Source organism: Scylla paramamosain, chromosome 15 (genome assembly GCF_035594125.1).
Source record: "Scylla paramamosain isolate STU-SP2022 chromosome 15, ASM3559412v1, whole genome shotgun sequence".
In the NCBI taxonomy this organism is placed as follows: Eukaryota; Metazoa; Arthropoda; class Malacostraca; order Decapoda; family Portunidae; genus Scylla; species Scylla paramamosain.
The window spans coordinates 9423412-9449079 of NC_087165.1; the positions used below are offsets into that span (position 1 = coordinate 9423412).

A 25668-nucleotide genomic window follows, 5' to 3' on the forward strand; every position below is an offset into this window, starting at 1 on the left:
TTAGTAAAAGCGAGATGACAAAAATGTTTCTTCTTCACTTAAATCATATACTCGTTCAAGTACTGTTTTTATTTCTATTATTATTTTTCTTTACGTAATATACCGTGCGCGCACACACACACACACACACACACACACACACAGAGAGAGAGAGAGAGAGAGAGAGAGAGAGAGAGAGAGCAGCAAGGAGGTGTGGCGTTAAATGACACGTCATGACTTCTGGCTTATGATATTTACCTATTAAAATCCCTTGAGTTGACATGTCGCTTTAGCTAAAAATAAAGGTAGGAAGGCTGCTTCATCAAGTAGGGAGCCGTAGGAGCACATACACTAATCTAAGTGCACATACATATTTACATACACACATACATACATGCATGCATTCTTATATACATACACACAAACAACTGAAGTAATGTACACACACACACACACACACACACACACACACACACACACACACCTAGTGGTAGTTAAAGGGTTAAACACCAATTATATAGCTTTGTGGCTCGTCTCTGATCGGCACCACACACACACACACACACACACACAGGGCAGTTAAGCTTGTGGGAGTGTAGTGTTAATACCACACCACATCACCACCACCACCACCACTACCATACATTATATCATACCACACATTACAGCACTACACCACCATACCACGGTATCCTTGGCGCTCCGACCTGCCCAGCCCCGCCGAGCCCCTCCGACCCCCGCCCCGTCCCGCCGCGGCTAAGGTAACATTTCCCGTCACATATTTAGCGTAATTTCGAGGATCTTGCAGGTTTTTCCAGGTGATTTAAAGGCTCCCTGTGTAGGAGTAGGTGGAGGACGTGTAGGTGGAGGGGAGGAGGAGGAGTGTGAGGGGCAGGGGAGAGGAGGAGGTGGTATGGAGAAGGCGCAAAAAAACTGCTTCGGCTCTATATCATCATCTTATTTTTTTTTATTAATGGAGTTTGCATTGTTTTGATAATTAATTTATTAATAGAAAAGTATAACAAGTTATAGTATGTAATAGAATCTTGTCTAGCTGCTTTTTTGTTTTCGGTTAAAATAACACTTTCGTCATTCTATAAATTTCTCATTTTCTTATTAGCACGTCTAGGATTGTTTTGGTGTTTTATTTAAGACTTAAAAAATATAAGAAATGTGTCCCAAGTAGTAATATCCAATAAAATCTAGTGTAACAATTCGTATTTTCAAATTTAAAGTAAGTCCGTTGATAGATTTGAAAAAATATTTTCTCTATATAACGAGAAATTTGTGTTTTCTTTATTTATCTGGAAGGTAAAGATTTTTTGAATTCAGAATATTTAACATAATCTAGTCTAGCTGTGTTTTCCTTCTCGATATTATAAGTTTTTTGTAGCCCTGTTCATAAAAATTACAGCTATTGTTTTGGATTTTTCTTTATTATTAGTCAGGCTGGAAATATTTTTATATTCCAGGTATATACTAAAGTATATTGCAAGTCAGAATATATAAAGCATTCCAGTCTAGTTTCGTTTTTTCGAGGGGTCAATTTTAAAATGGATTTACGTACGTATATGTGTGACGTCATCAGTGACGTCATCATTGTACCGAGACCCGGGACATCCCTCCATTCCAGTCTCTCTCCGTCAATGTTCAGTGTGTTGGTTGAAGTATATGGCAGGTCAGAATATATAGTGCAGTCCAGTCTGGGCGTCTTTCTTCTCGTGAGTTTCAAAATGAAATGCCGTACGTAAAAATAAGGACCGAGACGGACATTTTTCCTGCCTCCCTCCCTGCCTGTACATCAATATTTAGTTAAACCTCTGTGTGTTTCCAGACTCAGACGTGAAGGAAAGCCAGAATTAACCACAAAAATTAACCCAAAATGACCCAAATAAGGATTAAATAAAGTGCATGTTGCAGCCCCGTTCAGAGCGCCCACCCACCCCAGGACCCAGACCGAGACCTTCTCTCCTCCCTGCCCGTGTCTGTTCGTCAATATTTCTCTCAATTTCCAGTGTTTTCCAGGTATTTCTAGGTGTTCTCCAGAATAAGATGTGTAGACTGTGTATAGTAGCAGGAGGAGGAGGAAGAAATGAGGAATGGAGGAAGAGGAGATGGAGAAGGAAGGAGAAATGGAGGTGGAGGATGGGTGGAGAGTGGTGGTAATAGTAGTAGTAGAAGGAGAAGGAAGAGGAATAAATGAGGAATGGAGGGGGAGGAGAAGGAAAAGGAGAAAATGAAGAGAGGAAGAGGAGGAGGAGGAGGAGGAATGGATGAGGAAGGGGTTTCTCTCTCTCTCTCTCTCTCTCTCTCTCTCTCTCTCTCTCTCTCTCTCTCTCTCTCTCTCTCTCTCTCTCTCTCTCTCTCTCTCTCTCTCTCTCTCTCTCTCAAGTAAAAACACCAACATCTACGGGTACTTTCTAATGACAGTCCAGTTAGTAAACAAAGGTGGGTATAATGTTATCTAAGTTGTCGCTTACACTAACAAGAGGAAGAACATCGTCTTGTAGCCCTTACCGCCCCTCCCCCACCTTTCATTTTTCTTTCTCTCCAGAGGTTAATCCATAGACGAAAGGGAATGATGACGTCTCACCATCCTTCACCTGCGGTATGGGTGGTGTGTGTGTGTGTGTGTGTGTGTGTGTGTGTGTGTGTAATAATAATAATAATAATAATAATAATAATAATGATAATAATAATAATAATAATAATAATAAACGGTTTATTCTTTAGGCAGTTAACAAACTGAAAATGTGCAGATTTTTGTTGCAGTCCAGTCTGGGCGTCTTTCTTCTCGTGAGTTTCAAAATGAAATGCCGTACGTAAAAATAAGCACCGAGACGGACATTTTTCCTGCCTCCCTCCCTGCCTGTACATCATGCCAGTGTCCTTCCTACATAAAAAAAAAAAAAAAAACAGAGGGGGTGGGGAAATACTTAACATTTATCCTAAAGCTAAGTCTAATCTAGAAGGGGAATGTGTGTGTGTGTGTGTGTGTGTGCGTGCGCGCGTTATATTGTAAAAATTGCCTTGAATGTTTAGATATGAGAGAGAGAGAGAGAGAGAGAGAGAGAGAGAGAGAGAGAGAGAGAGAGAGATTGTGAGGGGGGAGGAGTAAGATGGAGGTAATAGGGAGGGGGGTATGAGAAACGTAGAAACAAGGAGGTAGTGGGGATGGGTAAGCGGACATGGAGTGGGGTTGACAAAGGAGGTGTGGCTTAATTGACACGTCGAGATATTTGCTTATTAAAATCCCTTGAGTTGACATGTCGCTTTAACTAAAAATAAGGGTAGGAAGGCTGCTTCATCAAGTAGGGAGCCGTCTTTACATTAGCAATACAAAACTGTTGATCTCAGTGTTTACCACCGCCAGCCAGTCAGCCTTCCGTAATAAATGACAGCACTGCAGTTTGCCTCATTAGTAACCTTAATACCTGTGGATATATTCAAGTGCTCGGAAACTAATGTAAACTCTCTCTCTCTCTCTCTCTCTCTCTCTCTCTCTCTCTCTCTCTCTCTCTCTCTATCTATCTATCTTGGGAATGATATTTATAGCCAACTTTTAAATATTTTTGTCCTTGCTCATTCTCTCAGGTACATGTTATATAATAATAATAATAATAATAATAAATAATAATAATAATATAATCTGATGGAAATTCATGGTTGAGGATGATGGTAGTGGTGGTGATGGTGGTGGTGGTGGTACTAATAATTGTGTGTATGTATTGCTGACGGTCTTTGGAAATAAATAAATAAAAAAAAAAAATATCATCTACAGCACCACTTACTCTTATCACCCATAACATACACAGGACTTTTGAGGACCCGTAGTACTTGTATACATTGAACTGTAACTGAACGTTCTAGTCTTCCATTATTTTCAACAAGAATGGTAATACTTTAGTCAGCCCTATAAAGTTTTGTTTTCTTTTCATACCACTTCATAGAAAATTATTTTATGAATGACTAAACAAAATCCCTCGCGGTTATGTTGTCTTAATTTTAGTTTATTACCTGTCGTTTTCAGTTATGGTTTTATTTATTTATTTATCTATTTAGTTCCTTAATTATTTAGCTACTGCGATAAGTTGGTAGTTAGTTATGTAGGCAAGTAAGTAGACAGGAAGAAATGTTGGTAGGTAGGTAAATAGGTGGGTAGATAGGTAAGTGAATAGGTAGGTAATTTACTAGGTTGGTTGGTAGGTGGGTATGCGGGTAGGTAGGTACGTAATTTACTAGGAAGGTAGGTAGGCAGACAGGAAGAGAGGAAGGGACAGGAGGAAGGGAGGGAGAGAGGGAGGGAAGGAGAGAGAGAGAGGGAGGCAAGCAGGCAAGTAATTACGTAGATAGTTACTTTCTTCAAACCGTTTACCAAAAAGGACACTAAGTTGGGGATGCGGTGATTTGTGATCTTTAGAGGAATTAAACACACAAATTCCCTTTGACGTCGCTACAAGTTGTCTTTAAAGTATCTTGAAGACCGAGCTATAAAACAAACGGGATTTTATTAAACTGTTTCGGCGCATGACAATTCCCTTTAAAATCTTTCTTTCACATTCACCATCCTAACGACCACTCGCTAACTTAACACCGCTGCCATCGCTTCTTCTGCCATAACCATAGGTAACATTAAAAAGGTAGGAATGATGTTTTTCTTTCACCACTAACAACCACTGACAACAACTCGCTAACGCAACACCATTGTCATCCCTTCCTCTACTATAAAACTTACTAACATTCAGGTGGTTAGGGATGAGTTTTTTCTCTTAACAACCCAACAACCATTGGCAATAACCCGCTAAGTGTCTTGCGAAGAGCGGCTCCAACAAAACCGGCTTTAATAACTGCCTCCGCGGCGCCACGGAAACACTACTTATAGGACCGGGAACCCGCCACTCCTCAACATACAGCTCGGCTCGTTACGTAGAAGACTCCGGCAAGACACGATGTTGCTGCGCCAATCGATCAACCGCTCCTACAAGCCATGTGGCATAAATCTGGTCCGTATCCAGAAACCCTTTGCTCTATCACCACGACTACTTTCAGATTTTCAAGGGCCACAGATGATCAGCCTGATTCTAAAGAGTGTTTCTCGTGTTAATAATGTAGAAATCATGTGTTAATCTGTCACATACTTAGAAATCCAGCAACTTCAACTAGAGCCTTCTGAAAGTAGTGGAAGTGCGGCGAAGAAGTGTTTCAGGATACGGGCCTTGGCAACACGTACTCAGTGGCATCACTCTACCTCCAACCACCGCCGCATGTCCGTCACTCCTGGAACACTGGCTCCAATAATTCTTTCTAATGTGAAATCTAAAGAGAAAAGCTGCCACTTCAAAGAAAATATCCTAACATGGCGGACGCTTGTTCTCTACAGACCAGCCATTCCCTATCCCACAGCCGCCGTCTCGCGCCTCATTTTTTTTTTTTTTCTTTCTTCCTCTTCTTCCTCAGCAATAAGGGACAGTGCTGAGGGCTATAGCTAAAATACTCTAACCACGACCTGTTTGTCCTGATGCAGTGTGTCCGTCGTCTGCTAGCGAGTGCAGTCATAGAACACTCGTTTGTACGTTAGCATCTCTAGATTTTGCCCAGAATAATTGTTCAGTAAGCAACAGACAGGCGGCGTTGCTGGAGTTAGTGTGATACCCGCTTTGACTGCCCGGCTGATTCCACAGTCCACTGCAGTAGATACCGTGTAGGGCCAGGCCAACTCTCCCACTCTGCTCTTCACCGAAAATGGCCGTACCTCTTACTCTACTATTAAGCTAAGACAGCGTCATTCCGCCTTGTCAGGGTAACCAGTACAACAAAGACTCACTCACCTCGCTCTGCTTAACGTCTTCCCCTAGGGCACTCAGTCTCACAAAGGCACGTGACGCGTAATTAATCACTGACACAAGATAATCCCGCCGGCCACGAAGCGAGCGCTGCCTCCTGTGTGATGGATGCCTCGTCGGGATGCCCACTGCGCACCACCTCCCAGCGCAGGAAGCAATTAAGCCTTACATCTGCGCTAGTGAGGATACCCTGAAACATTTCATCACTTGATTACAGCTATAAATAACTTTATTTGTAACTTTGTTCCCTATGAGTGCAATAAATGGCTTTTTGCTTATGCAATCTGCTCGACCACTCGCTTCGAAACGGAGCGTGACACATCCCCACTCTCCCTCTCATCGTGTGATTTACTGAAGGACTTTTTAATAAATATGAACTTTAGTTAATGAGTTGAAGCATGAAGACCTATGTCATATAATCCACTTAGTACTATTAAAAAGAAAAAAAGTAGAATGAGAGAAAAAATATTGTTTCGAGTATTGTTTCGAATCATCTTTCAGAAACACAAATGGATACGTCACGTTCATCTTCTTGGCGTTTGGTTTAGATGCTGATTTCATTCTCAGCATTCACGTCACACAGTTTAGATCACACGTGACTAACATGAAGGAACGGCGGCGGCTCTGCCTTGGCTTGCCGAACGTCTTGCTGAGGATAAAGACTCAGTGTTTCATGTCGTATTTCGAGGCATCAGCAACCCCGCGTACACAGTCTCAGCATCATCAGGGTATAGTTATAGATCCACTGAGGATTATACTTGTTGCCTTGTTTTTACAAGCAAAACAGCAATAGGAAATACAGACACACTTAAATAATTAATTATATATTAGGAAGATTAGAAAAATTCATACCAAGGTGTTTTGGGACATTTTATTAATATAAACCGGGGCACAAGACCATCATTCCTGAACAAGGCAAGTGAGTGCTTCTAGTGTGAGATGTTGTGTGCACGGCACGTCAACCACCTCGTGTAGTATTGCTGCTAGACGTGCTGACGTAACATAATTAGGTAACGTTTCCTTAATAGCTACTAACAAAAAAAGGTGAAGACCTGTGAGAGCGATTTTTATTTGCCTGTTACAGTATTTCACAAGAATTATCATTCCCAACAATACAGGGATAAGGAAATACCTGCTCGTCTGACATGTGATCATATGTACATCGTGTGAATGGGATCCTTAACAAAACTATCCATGTTGCACACAGCAAGCCAGCACCTGACGCCGCGCGACTCACGCCGCGCGACGCGAGTTTTAGCCTTTTAAACAAGGATTTGTGTCGCGTGTACTGAAAGTAATGACGATCGATTGAAAATAAAATATGTGTGTTATCGAAATAATATAAAATGAATAAATAAATAAATGAAATAGTTGACGGCACAAAGGAAATAACTATCCTTAATGTATCCCAGACCTGAGCCGCGCCCTCTGAGCACAGAGACACAGAGGACGAGGGAGGGAGGCTGACCTATGAAGGCCGATGGCAGCGGGAGACATCTTGACCCACAAAAGTGACCCACGCGTGTTGACAGGAACGGAAATATTAATGATCGGAACCAACCATCATATTTTTCATGTTTTTCATCAAAGTCTCCCTGAGTTGTAAACTTTGTCGGTGTGTTTTGAAGTGAAATAATGGCACTGCCCTCAAGACACATTCCTGTCGTTATTTCAGGGATGTTAAAGATAAAGAAGCATTGCAACTTTCAGGTTCTCGAGTGTCCGCTTTTCCCGCAGAAACTTTAACATTTTCAAGAGTTTACGAATGATTCACTATGACGACTGTACTCAGAACCTTGATGTGTTCGCCTTACTTCTAAAAGCTTAGTATGACCGATTCACTACGTGGGTCACACTTGATGTAATCCACACGGCGAGTGAAACGCGAGTCACTGCGCCACAGGCGGGTGGGTCACGCGCAGGTGGTGCCCATAATGACGTGTTTCATCACCAGGCTCAAGGGTATAAGAACAGCTACATCTATATACACACAGCAGTGTCTGGGCGGCGTGACACTGCTGGACAATTTATGAAACTAAAAGTTACGTCTAGTGTTAGGGTATAATGTTCCAGAACTACAACTCTCAGTGAGTGCAAACATGCACGCTCAGTGTGTAAATGTCTCCAGATTTCATCGTGAGCAGTATCTTGTTACACTTCCAGACTGCAAATCTCCCTGGGCCGCCGGCCGAGTCCCGGCGAGGCGGAAGCGCCGCTGCTTCGGGAAAGGCTTGAGCAGGGACTGGTTATTCACGGAAACTATCTTAGCGTAATGAATTATGCTTATATTCGTGACGAGGTTTATCATAAACCTGAGGAAAAGTGTCGGTGAGTGCCGGTGAGCAAGGAAAGAATGAATGGGTGTGATTCTTGTCTTCGGTACACAACAGTGCTAATCTTCATTCACTTTAGAAAGAAATTAGCAAAGAAATGTTTAACGCGTTGCATATTGGCTTTCTAAACTATGAATCTGACGTGCATCGCTTTTGGTGTTTTGGAAAGTACTGTAGGTACAGAGAGAGCCTTGCCGTGCAGCATGTGTTCCCGCGTTGAGCCGCTGCTCAAGCGACTTGCGGTGCGCACAGTGCATACACTGTTATAAGTATGCTCAAGATCATTATATATACAGAAAATTGTGTTAACAATCTGAAAAGATGTCATGTAATATGCTAATTGCTAACACAAGAAAGTAAAAGCATTCTGATTTCTCCATTTACATTTGTCACCATTCCCAAGAACACCACCGCCACAGAGTCGGGGTGACGCTCACACTCCCGCGGGGGAGTGCCGGCGCCGCCAGACTGCCGTGGCGTCTAGGGCGAAAGCTACAAAAGTGTTAAAGTAACCAACGAACACATTATACACATTACAGTGGGCCGCACTCTCCCTCCACTGGTGCAGGTGTTTTCCGTGAGGGACAAGACCACACTGTTTGGTGAGATACTTTGGCCAACACTTGGTCTGAGCAGAGTGAGATGGCCAGCGCGGGCCAGCCAGCACCTCAGGTACGGCCACGTCTTTGAGACACGGGGAAAGGAATGATTGTACTGGGCGTCAGGCGCCCTTCTCGTCCACACCAAGCCAGGCACGCAGCGCACCACGTCACACGTACACGACATAAAAATGTACACCATAACATTCTGCACCAGCCTGTTGCGATGTTCCAGGAGTAACAACACTTGACGGGGTGGATGAGCTAAATGTGAAGGAACTAAGGAAGGGTTATCACACTTCAGCCTCTTACAATAAGTCTGGCTTGTGCACCAAAATAAAATCTGCTTCCACTGGAATTCATAACTCACCACCCACCACAAATATTTACAAGCTTACCACTAAGTCAACAACAGTAAACCATGACACAACTAAAAATAAAAGGTTCATCATAAAAAAAGACTCGAACATCAAAAAAAAAAAAAATCAAAAAGAACGATAACGAAAACCATCGTTCACTTAACCATTCATGTCAACACAACTCAACTCAACATGGAAGAGCATCTGTCTTCCTTCTGGGTCGTCCACCACTGGGGTGTGTTGTGCGTCTGTACAAAACTATCACAAAGACCTTCACTGTCTACTCGGCACACGCTGTCAGTTACATTGGGCATCAGGCAGCTAATGGTGCAAATACCGCACGACTAATTTCTCTTACTGGCGATACATGACATCTGACACGTGCTTCTATTAGGAGCTGCAAGATTACCGGGAGAAAAGATCCTATTTACCAGAAAATCTTTACAGAGTTGTGTGTGCGTGTGTGTGGTTGTCGAATTGTCAACCAAACAATCGCCCAACAACAGTGTAGGTCGCAAGAGGTCACAGTGATCCAGGCTGTGGCGGGCCGCACCGCACAGTGCAGCCCGATGTGCTGCCACTCCTCAGTCTTCTGTGAACAAATTCGAGGTCTTCTGGCTACTGTGTGTCGCCACGCTTGACGCACTCGGAGTAACACTGTCCTTCTGCACATCGCGACTTCGGTTAACACCAACAACTTCGTGTCGCGTGCCAGACAGTCAGGTAATTTCTAAAACATTCCTTTAAGGTCACAGTTCTTTTCCATTTCTTTATTCTTGCTTCGGAAGGTGAGCCAAGTGTAATCGAATTATTTTCCATTACTTTCTCTTTGCTTCGGAAGGTGAACCGAGTGTGTTTCTCAGAGAAAGATCATGTATCGTGAAGCTCTGATGCACAAACCCCCAGCACAATATTATAGCGAGATCTGTCTGGGCCAGCAGGGCGCCACTGGCTTGTTACTTTTCTTAACTCACAACATCAACAAAACAATAACAACACCACGTAACGGCAATGAGCAGAATGGAGGAGAACAGACAAGGAGAACAGGAGTGTGAGAGAAGGAGAGATGCGACAAGATGTACAGGAGAGGAGGGAAGAGCATCCAGTCTCTTGGGTAATGCCTGCTAAAGCATCGAACACCTTTATCTCGGTATTTCTTTGAGTGTCGACCCTTGATTGTTTTCTTCGCCGTCCTGGAAAAGAGACCGTGCCACGGCAGGTATGAGCCAGGTGTTCAACAGCAGAGTGGAGTAAATATGTCAATAGTCACAGTATAGTTCACGGGAGACCTCCGAGTTAGTACAGGAGGAGACTGCACTACATTAGTCACCACCACCGCCACTGTTAGTTCAGGTTTACAGGGTGGGGGAGGGTGAGCGCTGTCCTGGCGGGGCTTTGCTTCCACTCTTGAGCCTCAGCGTCACTTTTTTACCTCCTTGGACAGGAAGTGAAGGACATAGTGCAGGACGAGATCATAACAGTATTTGTATTCTGTCTGTTTGGGAGAAAGTAGAGAAAAAGTATATTAGGAAAATTAACTGTGCCGGCGTGAAGGAATGCCTGCCACGTGGTAACAACAGGTGAATGAGGAGAGATCTCTGCATGTAGACATCTTCCTCACAGTCATTAACAATACAAAGTTGGAAAGTACAGTATAAGTATGTGAGTACAAATTAGTGGTTTGTAACACCGACATGGATCACAGTGGGACAAAATGTGACACAGGTCAACTCTCACTAATCATTAGGCACGTCATGGTTTGGGGCAATCGTTGTTATCGGACAGCTTCAAACTTCAAGCGTGCCTAGCGAGTATTTCGTGGTTAGAAAAGCACAGAACTCGATGGTTAAGACACAGCGGTGAATCACCTAGCAATATTTATTATTAACTTCATGACTCACATCTGATATGTAAGAACAGTTCACAGACTGTCACATCTGCTGACTTATTTCACTGTGTTTTCAGATCATGGTCACTTAATAGTTAGTCTCAATGCGCCAGGATACAGTTTTTTGTCACTATAACTGTAATATTATCGTTAAATAGGGTAGTAAGAATTGTGTATATATATATATATATATATATATATATATATATATATATATATATATATATATATATATATATATATATATATATATATATATATATATATATATATATATATATTCTCAATCTAATATTTGATTGATAATGACAAATAATAATTTCTCGCACTTTCAGATATGAAATTATTTGGATTATCAGTCAAGAAAGGTTCAAGCTGCTGGAGGAAAGTAAAAAATAGCTCATCTAATGCCTAGACTCAGCCCTAGAGGAAGCACCTGCCTGGAGCTGGCCACTGCAGAGCTGCTTCAGAGGAATCGTGAGTGCAACCATTTGTATATTTCCTAAGTGCAAGAAAGCTAAAACTTTGTGTTCAGTACAAACTCAGCGATGTACGGGACGTCACTGAAATTATCTGAACCTTACAGGAAGCGAACTGTTATATCTAAGTCATCAGACGGCAATAAAATTATATTACCATAACGTGTGTGCATTGGTATGTCGGTGGGTGGTGTGGCGTGTGCATACGTGTGTGCGTGCGAGTTTGAGTGTGTGTGTGTGTGTGTGTGTGTGTGTGTGTGTGTGTGTGTGTGTGTGGGTGTTGAGGACACGTACCATGTTTCCAATGAGCTGTGGTCGGTGTCGCCTGACGGTGTGCACGGCCTGGAACACGTCCACCTCGCCGTGCTGCACCACCTGCTCGATGCACGCGTTTGCCGCGCAGTACACGCCCGCCCGGCTCATGCCGTCCCTGGGGAGGGGATAGCACGATGAGCGAGGCACAGATGGCCATAAACACACCTGCACACACACACACACACACACACACACACACACACACACACACACACACACTGAGTTAATTTCAAGGTAGGCACCACTGACAGACTATTCTTGGAATCACCACACAATTTTCTGTTCGTGATTCATTAAGATGCAAGTCAATAAAACAGCAATACTTTCATTATATATGTAGGATGTTCTGGGGTCTTTCAGCTTAAACATAAGACATAAGAATATAAGAATATAAGAAATGGGAAGCTGGAAGAAGCCATCAGGTCTACACGTGGCAGTCTCTGAATAAAACATACCTATCTATTTCCACTTTATCAGCCTCATTCATAAATCTATCTAATCCTTTTTCATAACTCCGTAATGACTATGGACTATCAAGCTAATTACTGAAACTGTTCCATTCATCTAACACTCTATTTGAGAAGCAATTCCTTCCTGTCTTTTTTTATCTAACTTTATTGAGCTTGAACACACTATTTCTTGTCCAGTCCTCATTACTGATCCTGACGATTTTACTTATGTCACCTTTGTTACATTCCCTATTCCCCTATACCACTTAGAGACACTAAATGATAGACTAAAACCAGCGATCCACACTCACGGGCTAACCACCACCACGGGGCCGTAGCCAGTCCGCTGCCTCCACCTCTCCACCATGTTCATCAACTCCACCAGGGCGTTAGTGGAAGTGGGCACCTTGTGTCCCTGCGGCCAACACATCAGCTGGAAGAGATGGCACGACTTGGGCTCTGCCTTGATGCCTGCCATCAACTCCGTCAGCGACACGATCTGCCGGACAAGGGGCAGAGTTTGAGTAGGAGAGTAAGGTTGTGCGTCAAGATTTTACAGAACATGTAATGATGTTTATTTCTATCAGGCCAGGGAAGGAGATCCGAATTCTTTTTGACATCTTATTTCATGCACTATAAACAGGCTCTAGTGGATGTTACTGAATTTTCCAAAAGTGTCCTCATGATTCAGGTGACAGTTTAACAAGGATTCTGCGTCATCATCAGTGGGAAAGACATTCATGAGAACCTGAGAAAAAAACGTTTAAGAATAGGTAAGCTTGATATAACAGTTTCGTAATAGTTCATCATCAAACTGTGTATTCAGGTGAAGCAGAATCTTTACATTGATATACGTATTTCATTATTACGATACATACGTAGTACTCACGTGTTTACCCTGCAAGGTGTCGTACGTGCCCAATTGGGTGCGTTGGGGGAAGAATATCTGGCAACACACCAACACAACATAAAAGAAGCTCACAGCACAGAGGAGGTAAGGACAGGCTCGGTAAGACTGGCAAGGACCACCAACCACCAGGTCCCTCCATGGTTGATGTTGGGGGCGTGTATACGGGGATCAGGATTACACACACACACACACACACACACACACACACACACACACAAGGAACAATACATCACATCAGCAACACAGTTAAGAATACATGTATCTAAAAAATACTAACTTACACAAACCGCCATGTTAAAATTCCCGAACGCCACAGAAATTAGAAAAAAAAAGGACAACCACTACTACTTTTATCACTACTACTACTACTACTACAAAACAACCACAAAAAAGTCACATGATGAGTTATTCAACATCATAATGCTGACATCACATCACAAGTCTTGAAAACGAAGGAAAAGGAAGCTAAGTTGAGTAACTATTGTACCCTCGCATGCAACAAGTCCATAAAATAAAACACTAGTAAATGAGGGACACCACACAACACAAGTCCTCCCACCTTTTTCGTGATTTTGAAGACCCAGGAGCGAATGTTCTGGTAGTGTTGGTGACTGACGTGGTCGATGGTGAACACGGGGCCGTACTTGACTGACTTGCTTTTCTCCGGCCAGAAGGGAGGGTAGGTCTGTGGGGGGGCAGGGCGTCAAGGAAGGGCACCTCAAAGCACTTATCTAACGGACTGTCATACATGTGGTACTTTTAATGTGAAATAAGTGAAATGTTTACATATTCTCATATTTTTGCATAAAGAAAGTGAAATATTCAGATTGTTTAATATTTTTACATAAAGCGAATGACATTCATATTATGTAATGTTTTTATATAAAGCACATGAAATGTTCATATTTTTTCATATTTTAAAAATATTTCTATTCCAAAACACTACTTTAATTAGCAATGAATACTCCCAAAGATTTTCGGAAACTACACTATAGTCCTAAATGGAATGTTCCCTGTCCAGGCGAGGCCACGCAAGCAGCGCCGAGGTGGTGAAGGAATGCACCACGCCCTCACTCGTCACGGCACGCCATATGTATTATCAAGCGAGCCGTGACAAGTACCTCATCTGTCTCCATCGCTCAAGTACATACACTGATGAGTCTTACTTTGGTTTCTATTTCACTAGTCAAAAAGATACATGCAATTTGTTTACAAATTAAGGGGTTAAGATGGGATAACTTTACAAGTACAGGGTCTTCTCTGGAAGGAGAGGAAAATATTAAAGTACAGTCTAGGCTGAGGTCTCGTTGAGCTGAAACAAAAGCAGTACTTGAAAAATGCAAAATTTTAAAAATTTCTAAGAAAATAACCATGGGAACAAAGGGAGGGAAAAGATGCAGTGAAGAACGCCATAGCTGGATAAATATACGAATATACCTATATTGAGGAAAGCTTTGCAACTAAAGATTGTGTGTCTTTTGGTAAATTGTCGTAAAACAAAACAAAAAATAGTTATAATCTGTGGTGTCACACACAGTATTGGAGCCTTTGGCCAAACCCCCGAGCTGTGAGTCAACGCCAACCACAGCGGCGCACACCAAGGCTGTGTGTGGGTCTGGGCGACACACACCTCAGAACACTTCATGAAGCAGCGATGGCAGACCACACTAAACTTTACTCAGTGAGTGATGCCCTTTTGTTCTTCAGTATTCGTAAATGTATATCTAGTATCATTTAGTTTTCGTTGTCTTCTAGTTAGTGATTTGAGCAAAAAAAAAATTTGCTGTACAGTGCTTACAAAATAAATGCAAATTAATTCAATAACTTTACGATTCAGGCATCGTATTTATCAAAATAAGATGTGGTGAGGATTTAAAACTGAACGGTGTCTGCAGACCCGGCAAGGCAGCATTTTCACATTAAGCGATCACCACACGTGCATGAAAGAAAAGATCTTCATGAAATAATTCAGTTATAAGTTATTTCAGCAATGAAAATATCGTAATACCTAGGACATGAAAACCATGGATCGTCATTAGCTCACATAATCATAGGAGAGTCGGTTACAGTAGTAGTGAGCATCCAGCCGCGAGGCTTTACCGAAAACACTTCAACAACAGACGAAGAGAGCGCCATCTCTCACTGCCTTGATTTAGTGCGTCTTCCATGATGGCAACAATTCAAAATCTTTATGTAAAATCAACAAAAATATAGTTTCTTACATGTATGTACAAACCAATACTATTTAAAAGATTTTGCAATTGTTGTCCAAAGGATGCATATGTTAAAACTCGAAACAAAGGGGAAAAAATGGGAAGTGTGAGTGCACGGAGGCGTCATGCCAGCCGTGCTGAGGCGAGGGGAGCGCCGCGTGACTGTCCCAGCGCGGGGATCGGCCCTCGGGTGTCTGTGCGCAGCGGCGGTGTGGCTCAAGGGTCTTATGGGGAACTCAAGGTGCTCGGCTAACAGTAACACTTCCCTGCTTCTTCGATGACTCCTCAACACAGCCATGCTTTCCAGACAGCGGGTTAATGCGGAGATAAAGGTGTGTGTGTGTGTGCGTGTGTGTGTGTGTGTGTGTATGTATGAGAGAGAGAGAGAGAGAGAGAGAGAGAGAGAGAGAGAGAGAGAGAGAGAGAGAGAGAGAGAGAGAGAGATGGGGGGAGAGACTGTGTGTATTATGTGTCCTTAAGATGTTCATTGCATAAAATCATGGGGTCTATAAATACTGGTCAACACAATACTGACTTCTCTAAAAGAAAAAGAAAATAATTTTGCTAAGTATCGTACAAAAAAATGGGGAGGGTGGTTGGTTGAATCTGGTATGAAAAGGTTCACCAGAGCTTTAAGGTCTAATAGTAGGTAAAATATCACTCCACAGCATCAGTAGAAGCACAGAGCCCATTGTCAGTGAAAGGAGAAACACCATTATTGACGTGAAGATTAATCCTTTCATCACCAGCACTAGTCATGTCATCATTCTGAATTATTTGTGGGGAAAGGCGAGGCTCATTTCTCCGGGAAACACATCAATGGGTTAGTGTTCTCAAGACTGTGAGGCGGCCATGGCGGCGCCGAGCTTCCTACCACAGCGTTTGTGGGGTAACAAAGCACCACGACCGCGGCACAGTCATGGTCAAACACGAGAGACCACAGATCTCCCAAGGTCTGAGACGTCGGCCACTCTGTCACTATGTACTCCCGAGGGTGGGTGTAGCCCTGCAAAGACGGGACCGGACTCTAGGTGGCGGGAACAAGGAGGGGCGAGGGGCAAGGGGCAAGTGTTGGGGGCGCTGTGACAGTGGTTGCGGGTACTCGTGTCTCGTGTTACACAGTGCAGGGAGGAGACGTGGCTGAGACACAGGGAGTGTTAAGAGGTGTGACCGTGGAGTCGGGTGAGGGACGTGACTCTGTCAGACCTGAGGGAGTCACAGGATGCCACTGGCTTCACGCGTGCCAGGGTGGGACAGGGTCAGCTTCGCGAGTGCAAGGGTAAGACAGGGTCAGTTTCACAAGTACCAGGTTGAAACAGGGTCATGTTCACGAGTGCCTGGGTGGGGCAGAGGTAGTGAGGCGGTGCGGCATGAAAACAAGACAGGTGAGAGGCACGCAGGCAAAACAACACCATCCAGGAGGAGGGAAGGGCAGCGGGGTGACCAAGGAGGTACGGGGTGGAGGCGGGAAGGCTGCACGCGGGACACGGGAGGAAGAGCGAGGGCGGGAGGTGTCGGGGCGCGGGGAAGAGGGACCTTTCTACAGGTGGGAGGAAGAGGAGTACCTTTTTAATTATATTTAAAAGAAATAGTTTAAGTAAAGTAGACAGCAGATTATTATTATTATTATTCTTGGAAGGGTACATGCTGGTCTTTATGTAGGAAAAAAAGGTTGTTTGATTATGTAACTCCAAAGTGAAGACTGTGTTTAAAATATTGTCTGCTGCTGCTTTACAGGTGAAAATGTTTCAGTGGTGAGGCCAAACTCCTTACCTCAAGCACACTTGGCCAGGCAGCGGCGCCAAGCATGTTCTTGGCAACACTGAAACACTTTCTGCTTTAATTTTACGAAATACTTAAATGATGAGGACGTTTTAGGCGCCTTACCGAGGCCTCCAAGGGTGAGGGGTTGCACAGGACTACGACGGAGGTCACCTCATGGTCGTACACAAGCGACCAGAAGTCTGAGATGGTCGACTTGAGGGGAAACTCGGTTACAATGTATTCCCTGGGCCTCAAGTACCCCTTTGGAGTCGTCACAAAACACAGGAGGAAAAGCGAGGCCAAAAAATAAATGAGGTAAAATGGGGATAAACTGACAGGGATATACATTAGTAGTCTAAGGAAAGGACCTCTAGTATCCTAAATTCTAGGAGAGGGAAGAGCAGACTTGAGTTCTCTAATCTGAGCCATCGACTAGGACAGCAGAGAGGAAGGATGCTTGGGTTTTGTCGCTATTTGTCAATGAGTCACTGAGAAAACTAACCTCGCAGCAGAAAGGAACATTCCAGGGAGGAAAGTTTAGAAAGGAGAGGACAGATATTGGGCCCATGCACGGCGAGGGACAGAGTGCGGGCGTGTATGTAGGAAGGGTGGACAAAACTGTGATGCACTGAAGATGCCTTACAACTAAGCAGAGAAATAAGAGTGAGGCGAAGTAAAAAGGCAGAAAAATTGAACAGTAGTAGTTTCAGTACTAGCTAAAAGAGTAGATGAAATATAGCTATACACATTTCTAACAATTCAAAGTTAGAATATATATATGTATGTATATTGCATTTTATCATATATCAGAACCTGTAGTAGTAATCCCAATATTCCTCAAGATATTGCAGAATTCTTCAATGGCACGCTTACAACAAAGACTGCACCACCAACTCACATCGACGCAGACTGCATTGATGTAGTCAGTGTTGTTGTTGCCTTGGAATGAAGTGATGTACGGCCGGAAGTTGTCAGCTGCAATGAAGAAACACACACGGAAAAAAAAAAACATTAACATAATTCATAATATAACATCATCTAATGTTAGTACAAAGCTTCTCTCAGATTTCTCTCCTATAAACCTACCGCGCCTCGATGTTGTATTATTTCAGTAACTCATCTGCCTTCCCAGTAGATCACAAGCTAGTACGTCGTCTCTCTCTCTCTCTCTCTCTCTCTCTCTCTCTCTCTCTCTCTCTCTCTCTCTCTCTCTCTCTCGGACACAACACAAGGCCACGTAAGGTCCGATCATATTAACTTAACCTAAGGGTGTCGCAACACTCACGTGGCACACACAACACATTGCGGTTCTTCACTCTGTTGTCCGCCCGGTGACCTCCCGCACAGTCTCCGATGGTAAACCGTGGCGTCATCTTGCAAATTTTCTGTAACGGGGATCATTGAGTTAGTGAATTGCTTTAACACTGCAGGGTGATTCAAAGTGATGGGGATAGTTGTGATGACAAGAACTGTACTATTACAACTACTGCTACTGCTGCTGCTACTACTACTACTACTACTACTACTACTACTACTACTACTCGTACTACTACTACTACTACTGATAATAATAATAATGATAATAATAATAATAATAATAAGAAGAAGAAGAAGAAGACAACAACGACAACAACAACAACAACAACAACAACAAAAGATGAACCAGAACAAGAATGTAAACAATCGAAAGAGGAGGAGGAGGAGGAGGAGGAGGAGTAAAAAAGGAAAAACAAATAAAAGAGAAAGGAATTAACACTATTAGATACCTATTTTATTTATTTATCAATCTATACATTTATTTATTCACCAAACTACCTATATATTTCTTGACTCACCTCAAACTCGATCTGGTATTCACTCTTGTTGTGGGGGCCCTTCATGGACTTGTGCTTGAGCCGCTGCGAGAGTTCACTGACGGGGAAGAAGGAATACCCGCACATCAGGAACTCCTCTAGGGCATCGTAAGTGAACCGATACTGAGACTGCCGGGGAAAAGTGTCTGCTTAGTCTTCTACACACACACTTGTTGGCTGGTCTGCGCTGACATACTTGATTGGGGCTGCCTCTTCACTGTCTCTTAATACAAGTACCTCGCTGGTGTAGACACATACTTTAAAGGAGTAAATGTTTGCTTTATGGGTCTGTCTGTCTGCCTGCCTCTCTGTCTTTGTGTGTGTGTATATGTAAACATTTGCTCTTCTGTTTTTGTCTATGTGCACATACACCTGTCTGTATTCTGTCTATATCTCTTTGTATGCATGTGATTGTCTACCTATTTTTATGACTCCTCTCTCTCTCTCTCTCTCTCTCTCTCATCTATTCACATCACATCTTGCTCAAATCACTCCTGGCAGAAACACACGTTTACTGCAGCCCCGGACACTCAAGCACACGGGCGACTGCAACTTCCCTGAGATCCTGAGTGAAGGATGCGACATAATGCACAACACATCACCTGTTTTAAATCTTTTGGGAGGTGATGAAGAGATTATTTATCAAGACCCACTAAGTGTCACCGCTCTGCTCCCCAACACATACTTCTGTATCGCTCAGTTTAGACATGCATTCATAGGTCACTGGATTTTGTTCCCCATACTTGGCACCACCACCACCACCACCCACCACAGTCTCTATGAGCCCCGGCCGCGCCTGCTTCATCCTCTTGACGTAGCCGTATACATCCAGCTTGCCGTCTTCCTCGTGAAGCTCCAGGTTTGCGTCCACTGCGAGGTACACACCCGTTCTGGCGCCGCCGTCACTGAAAACACAGGCATCTCTAATTTCCACGCTCTTTCCCTCTTTACAGTGGCGTATGAGTGTTTGCTATTTATGTAGAGTGGTGAAGAGTATCAAGACACCTACGAAACTAAATATACTTCACTTTTTTTTTTTTTTTTGTGATATATTATAACTACATTTTCTTTTCTTTTTTCATGAGTGGAATATAAGTTGACTTTTTCTCATTCTGCGTGCACTGAGCTAGACTCCTTAACACGTACATACTAAAACAGAATGTGTATTAGATAAATAGTTCATAGCTTACAGAAAAAAAAAACGTAGAAAAAAATGCACGTAAAGGAAATTACTATTAGCTTAAAAAAAAATAAATAATTAAATAAATAAATAAAACACAACTACAAATGCTCAAAAAACAAACATTTCAAAGCGTCAAGAGAAACAAAGTGACAAAAAGACTATATCAACAACACGATCACTTTCCAGCTTTCAGATAATAACACCTCACACCACACATTCCATAGAACCACAATGCATCCCTCACCCAAGACCAGAAGCAAAGGAAGCAAACCCAACCTGCAGTGGACAACAGTGGGCCCGTCAGCCGGTGTTATGTTCGACCTCATCCATATCCGCACTCTTCGTCTGAACTCAAGGAGGGCGTTGATGAAGGGCTGGGTGTGTGACGGCCATTCTGTGTAGTGGAACTGGACGATCTCCCGCTCCTCCTCGGGCTGGCGGGGAGAGATAGGTTAGTTTGTCTCGCCCATAGTCACTAGATGGCAAAGCATTAAAGTGAGTACAGACGTAGAGTGGTTAGACGTAGAGTGGTCTTGTGTCGTTGCTTCAGAGAGATAGATTGTGGTGAAGGGACTGGGATTGAGAGAGAGAGAGAGAGAGAGAGAGAGAGAGAGAGAGAGAGAGAGAGAGAGAGAGAGAGAGAGAGAGAGAGAGAGATTTAGCTAAACGTAATCACCCATAACCAACAGTTTTAATATATACAAGTGAATGTTATGCTTTCATTTCTTCTTCATCGTCTTCTTCAGATTCACCTCCTGTACGTAATATAATAACCGATTTTTGACATTTAAAGTAAAATCTAAACCTTTTTCATAGGAGTCTTCATATAATCTTGCTCTGTCTCTAAAAATCTCAGAGGTTAATGAGAACAGAGGAAAATAGGGGAAAAATAGTAAAGGAAAAAATGGACACTATGATGACTTACATTTTCCTCCAGGCTGAGTTTGATGGTCCGGATCATGAAGTTGGCGAGCTGTTCCTCCTTGAGTAGGTCCACCTTGATGCCCTCGTAGCGGTCTGAGCAGCCCACCATGGCCGGCCAGTACTGCACACACATCACCTGCGCCGCACACCACACTCCCTCAGCCTCTTCTCCCCGCCAACGCCACCTCATCTACTTAGTATTTTTTACCTACAGTACTATTTTCACAAAGCAAAGTTCGTAGGGGAAAAAACTGAAGTAATTGTTGCTTTTGTTGTAACTTTTCCATACAGAGAATCACGAGGTTTGTTAAGTATTCGTATGCTGAGTAAGAGAATCGTGCAATGTATATACCGCTACGTTGTCATCTAGTTAACCAATAATATCGTTCATAATTTTAGCATGATTCCTTCTCCCCATAAAACTGTTACTTTTATTAGTTACTTTTTTTTTTTCATAACTACATTCCGATTCCTCTTCAACAAAATATCTTCATTTGCATTACATAACTTAGACCGACACGTACAAAATTTTCCATAGGTGCGTTACTACCAACACCTTCTATTAACCTATTGTTTTCACCTCCACAGTCCCTAAACCGTTAAAAGCGATTAACTCCACCATTACCTACCAATCCTCAAGTACTATCACCCACAGACCTATCAACTTTACCTACCCTCACTTCCCACCAACACGCTAAAACAGAACGCAAACCGCATGAACCTAAACCACACGAGCCTTAAAGCAGATCCAGACACAATCCCCTTGAGTCTTGCAAATCTAAACCATAATATCCTTAAAAGAAACAGTCCCCTTGAGTCTTGCAAACCTAAACCACACGACCCTAACAGCAGATCCAAACACAGTCCCCTAAACAGACAGTCTCCCTCGCGTGTTGCTGGTCCCACCTTGATGAAGTCGAAGGTCTTGGTGAGCATGACGATAAGGCGAGTCTTCTGCTGCCACACCATCCTCCAGAAGTCGACGATTGTGTTCTCCAGCGGCCCCTGCGTGGCGATGTAAGCCTTGGGGGTCAGCAGGCTCTGGAAAAGGGGATGGGACACGCTCAGGTAGATTAAGAAGTGTACTGCAGCAGTGTTAGCTATGGAATTTAATACGAGGGAAGAACACAATGTAAATAAAAGAAGTGCACACATTAGAGAAAGGTGTGATTTCTTAAGGGTATTGCTGTTACTGCGAGTTTGTTTTCGGGTACAATTTTATTTTTCTCAGTTTATTATTTATTTATCTTGTTTATTGTTTTTTTTTTCTGGAACAGCATAATGAAAGGACGTTTTTTTTTTTTTTTTTGTCCTTTTTTTTTTTTTTTTTTTTTGCTTTTGTCGTTTTCTCCAATATATAAAAATGTCTTTACCCTTTCACGACATCCTCACATCCCTGCCACCACTAAGTCAGGCGCCACCACTAAGTCAAGGGTTGCCTAGCCGTTCCGTGGTAAAGATGTAAACACTATCAGCAAAAACATGACTCCTCTTAATGATTTTTCTCATTACTCGTGCCCTTGAAACACTCAGTTCCTCTTTTAGCTGCACGTCTTTTAATGTATGAGTGAATTCCCTGCAACTGACAGTACTGGGTTTCTTCATATTAGTAAGCTTTTACGATAAAAATAAATAAATAAATAAATAATGAAGAAAGATTTTACCATCATTCAAAATTATCCGTTTTTGCAAATCAGAGGAGAGGAAGCTACATGGAAAGATCAATGATGGCAATAATAACGATGATACTAATATCAAAGTAACGATAATAATAATAATAATAATAATAATAATAATAATAATAATAATAATAGTAACAGCAGTTGTTGTTTAGGGCTGGTATAATCTAATCCTTATCCTTGCCCTACAACTACCACCTCCACCACAACCATGGCAACCACAACAAGCCATACTCACGTCGACGTAGGAAGCGTTGATGTAGTCTGAGTCCGGGGCGTCGGGCAGCGGGTCCAGCACCACCCTGTTGTAGTCGTCTGTGGGGGGCGGGGGATGAGGCGGGGCGGCACGGGGGCGGGAGTTGGGGGAGCAATCAAGACGAGGCTTAGGTGGCAAGTTCTGAGAGCAACTTCGTGACAGCAACATAAATAAAGTAAAGAAAATGCAGTCACCCAAACACTACTAATGATTTCTGAAGTGAAAACAAGGAAAAAAACTCAGTGAAGATCAAATGAATCGCAAATAGAGAAAAAAAATTAATGAACTGAGGACTTAGCAAGGCGTTGTTGAGTTGAGGCGGCCCAAAACTGAGCTGCTTTTTGAGATGAGGGAGAGAAGAGAGAAGGAAGGAAGGAAGGAAAGAGGAGCAGGGTCTCTAGAGCCACTCACAGGCTAAGCTTTTTTTGCTGGTGTTCTTGAGCTCGTTGGCTTCCTTGAGGGCGTGGCGCATGGAATGAGGGTCGGTCTTGGAGGCCATCTGTGCCCGCCACCGCCGTCCACACCAAGACACGAAGACAGTAAAGACATCAGGTTAATTACGTTGTACTGTATAACACTTTGTACACTTATACTTTGTTTAATGACTCAGCCTTTATCATAAGAACATAACAATTTGACATAAGAACATAAGAACATAAGAAAATAAGGGAAGCTACAAAAAGCCATCAGGCCTACACGTGGTAGTCCCTGTATAAAACATGCCTATCTATTTCCACCTATCGTCTCCATCCATAAATTTGTCGAATCTTCTTTCAAAGTTCCCTAATGACTCACCACTAACAGCCTGATCACTGAGTCCGTTCCATTTACCTATAGATACTACTCTAAGAACCAATTCCTTCCCATCTCTTTCTTGAACCTAAATTTCATTCCACTACATCTGCCTTGGATCTGTACATACTCCAGTCATAAGCAAGCCACTTATCTTCAAACTTTGGATAACCCTTCTGACTATACTATTTAGGGATTGCCACTTTCACTGACCCCTTGTTTTATAATAGCCTTTTTGTTGCCCTAAACCATAGTCCTCTTATATAGAGAGAGGAACATTTGCATCAGTATCTCCCTCTGTTTCTGGTCAAGTCTAAGGTAATTTCATAATACTTTGAACATACTTCTTATGACGTAAACTCCTTCAAGAGGGAGGTTTCAAGACGTTTATCCTTCAATTTTTGACTACCGCTTCGGACCCTATTCGGAGACCGGCATCTCAGTGGGCTTTTTTTTTTTTTCTTATTAGATTTTTGTTGCCCTTGGCCGGTGTCCCTTCTACATTAAAAAAATAAATAAAAATAAATAAAAAATTACCTGTATTACCTTGGTATCATCTGTCGCTTCTAGAATCACCTTCTAAAACCTCTGATGAAGATTTATGTTACCAATATTTGTGTCAGTCTCTTTTCGTGGTCAAGTTTATGTTAATTCCCTGGTACATACTTAGAACATAACCTTTACCTATATTATCCTGCTATATCTTCTCCTATAACTTTTAGGATTGTCTTCTAAAACCTCATCGTAGTTGTTTGATAAGCGTGGATACTCTGTTTACTTACCTAAAACTTTATTCTAAAACCTCTCGCCAGTGTTTTGATTAGCATGGATCCCCTGTTTGCCCTCCTGAAACTATCCTCTGTGCTATGATTACCTTTCAAAACCTCACGCTAGCAGTGTAATGAACGTGCATCTTCCTTTCATATACCCGAAACTCTATTCTGCACTAGGATTACCTTCCAAAACCTCTCGTCAACGGTTTGATTGGTGTGGGTCTTCCTTTCACTCACCTGAAACTCTACTTTGTACAGGACGGGATAGCGGCGGTGCTGGGCGCATATCTTCCCCAGGTCTTTGGACTCGATAGGTTTAGTGGGGATGGCGCCGATGGCCTTGTCTTCTTCAGCTGCGGGGAGAAATCAGGGTTAATATTTTTAAACGTTTCGGCATCTTATCTCAGCTACTCTCAACAACCTGTACGTAGAGGAAGTTGTTGGGGTTTTTCATAGGTGTTTTCATGGTTCAAGTAATAGCTTATGGTTATGCATCGTCAGTGAGAGAAACGTGCATTGGAAAGTGATTAATAATTTCTGTAGCCTTTGGAAATTTTTCTTTTAATGGGAAGGCAAAGTGTTTAATAATACGGCCTCAGGAATCATGAGTAAGTGATGATAACGTTGATGGTAAACATGTACAGGTAAAATATTTTGCTACGATAAACGCCTTGATATTTCTTCGGTAGTGACACTTTTTTTTTTATCCTCCTCTCCCCACATCTCCTTCCTCCACCCTGTTATCGATGGCACAATCAGTCTTATCTCTCACGAAAACAAGACGGGTGATCAATGCAAAACAAGCAGAAGTATCGCAAACAATCAATCCGTATGTTCCTGTGCACAAAAATAAAAAGCCAAAAGGTGCCATTGTAATCTTGAAATTGCGTCAGTGAAAAGAAGAAAGCGCACAAAAAATCACGTGAAATTAAAAAGTAGAAAAAAGTAAAATAAGTAAAAGGAACAAGTATGTAGACAGATTACAAAAAGAAAGAGAAAAGAAAAGATACGAAAAAATAATACACATACGAAATCTTACACACACACACACACACACACACACACACACACACACAC

The 25668-nt window shown here is 42.6% G+C and overlaps 1 protein-coding gene and 1 long non-coding RNA gene across 12 annotated transcripts in view; one reads left to right on the plus strand and one right to left on the minus strand.

Moving 5' to 3' along the window:
* The first annotated feature begins 532 nt into the window (after nt 1-532).
* On the plus strand, nt 533-18225 carry LOC135107377 (uncharacterized). Its single transcript, XR_010271739.1, has 5 exons — nt 533-740; nt 11337-11478; nt 14176-14297; nt 14692-14835; nt 17974-18225. It is a non-coding gene; the product is annotated as an uncharacterized LOC135107377 (long non-coding RNA).
* Nucleotides 6682-25668, minus strand: part of LOC135107376 (receptor-type tyrosine-protein phosphatase kappa-like) — a 79021-nt gene continuing 60034 nt past the window's right edge. For 2 of the 11 annotated variants that reach the window (XM_064017145.1, XM_064017149.1), the window contains 17 exons: nt 24829-24944; nt 23438-23525; nt 23009-23085; nt 21998-22132; nt 21093-21227; nt 20444-20601; nt 19754-19889; nt 18967-19113; nt 18417-18516; nt 18030-18106; nt 17255-17392; nt 13714-13839; nt 13134-13190; nt 12556-12743; nt 11775-11910; nt 10546-10608; nt 6682-10306 (listed from right to left, as the gene is read on the minus strand). In XM_064017145.1, the coding sequence (XP_063873215.1) occupies nt 10256-10306; nt 10546-10608; nt 11775-11910; nt 12556-12743; nt 13134-13190; nt 13714-13839; nt 17255-17392; nt 18030-18106; nt 18417-18516; nt 18967-19113; nt 19754-19889; nt 20444-20601; nt 21093-21227; nt 21998-22132; nt 23009-23085; nt 23438-23525; nt 24829-24944 (1928 nt within the window). In that variant the 3' untranslated portion in view covers nt 6682-10255. Of the gene's footprint in view, nt 10609-11774; nt 11911-12555; nt 12993-13133; nt 13191-13713; nt 13840-16241; nt 16374-17254; nt 17393-18029; nt 18107-18416; nt 18517-18966; nt 19114-19753; nt 19890-20443; nt 20602-21092; nt 21228-21997; nt 22133-23008; nt 23086-23437; nt 23526-24828; nt 24945-25668 lie in introns of those variants that run through there. The other 9 variants (XM_064017148.1, XM_064017151.1, XM_064017146.1 and 6 more) reach the window with 8 other exon arrangements.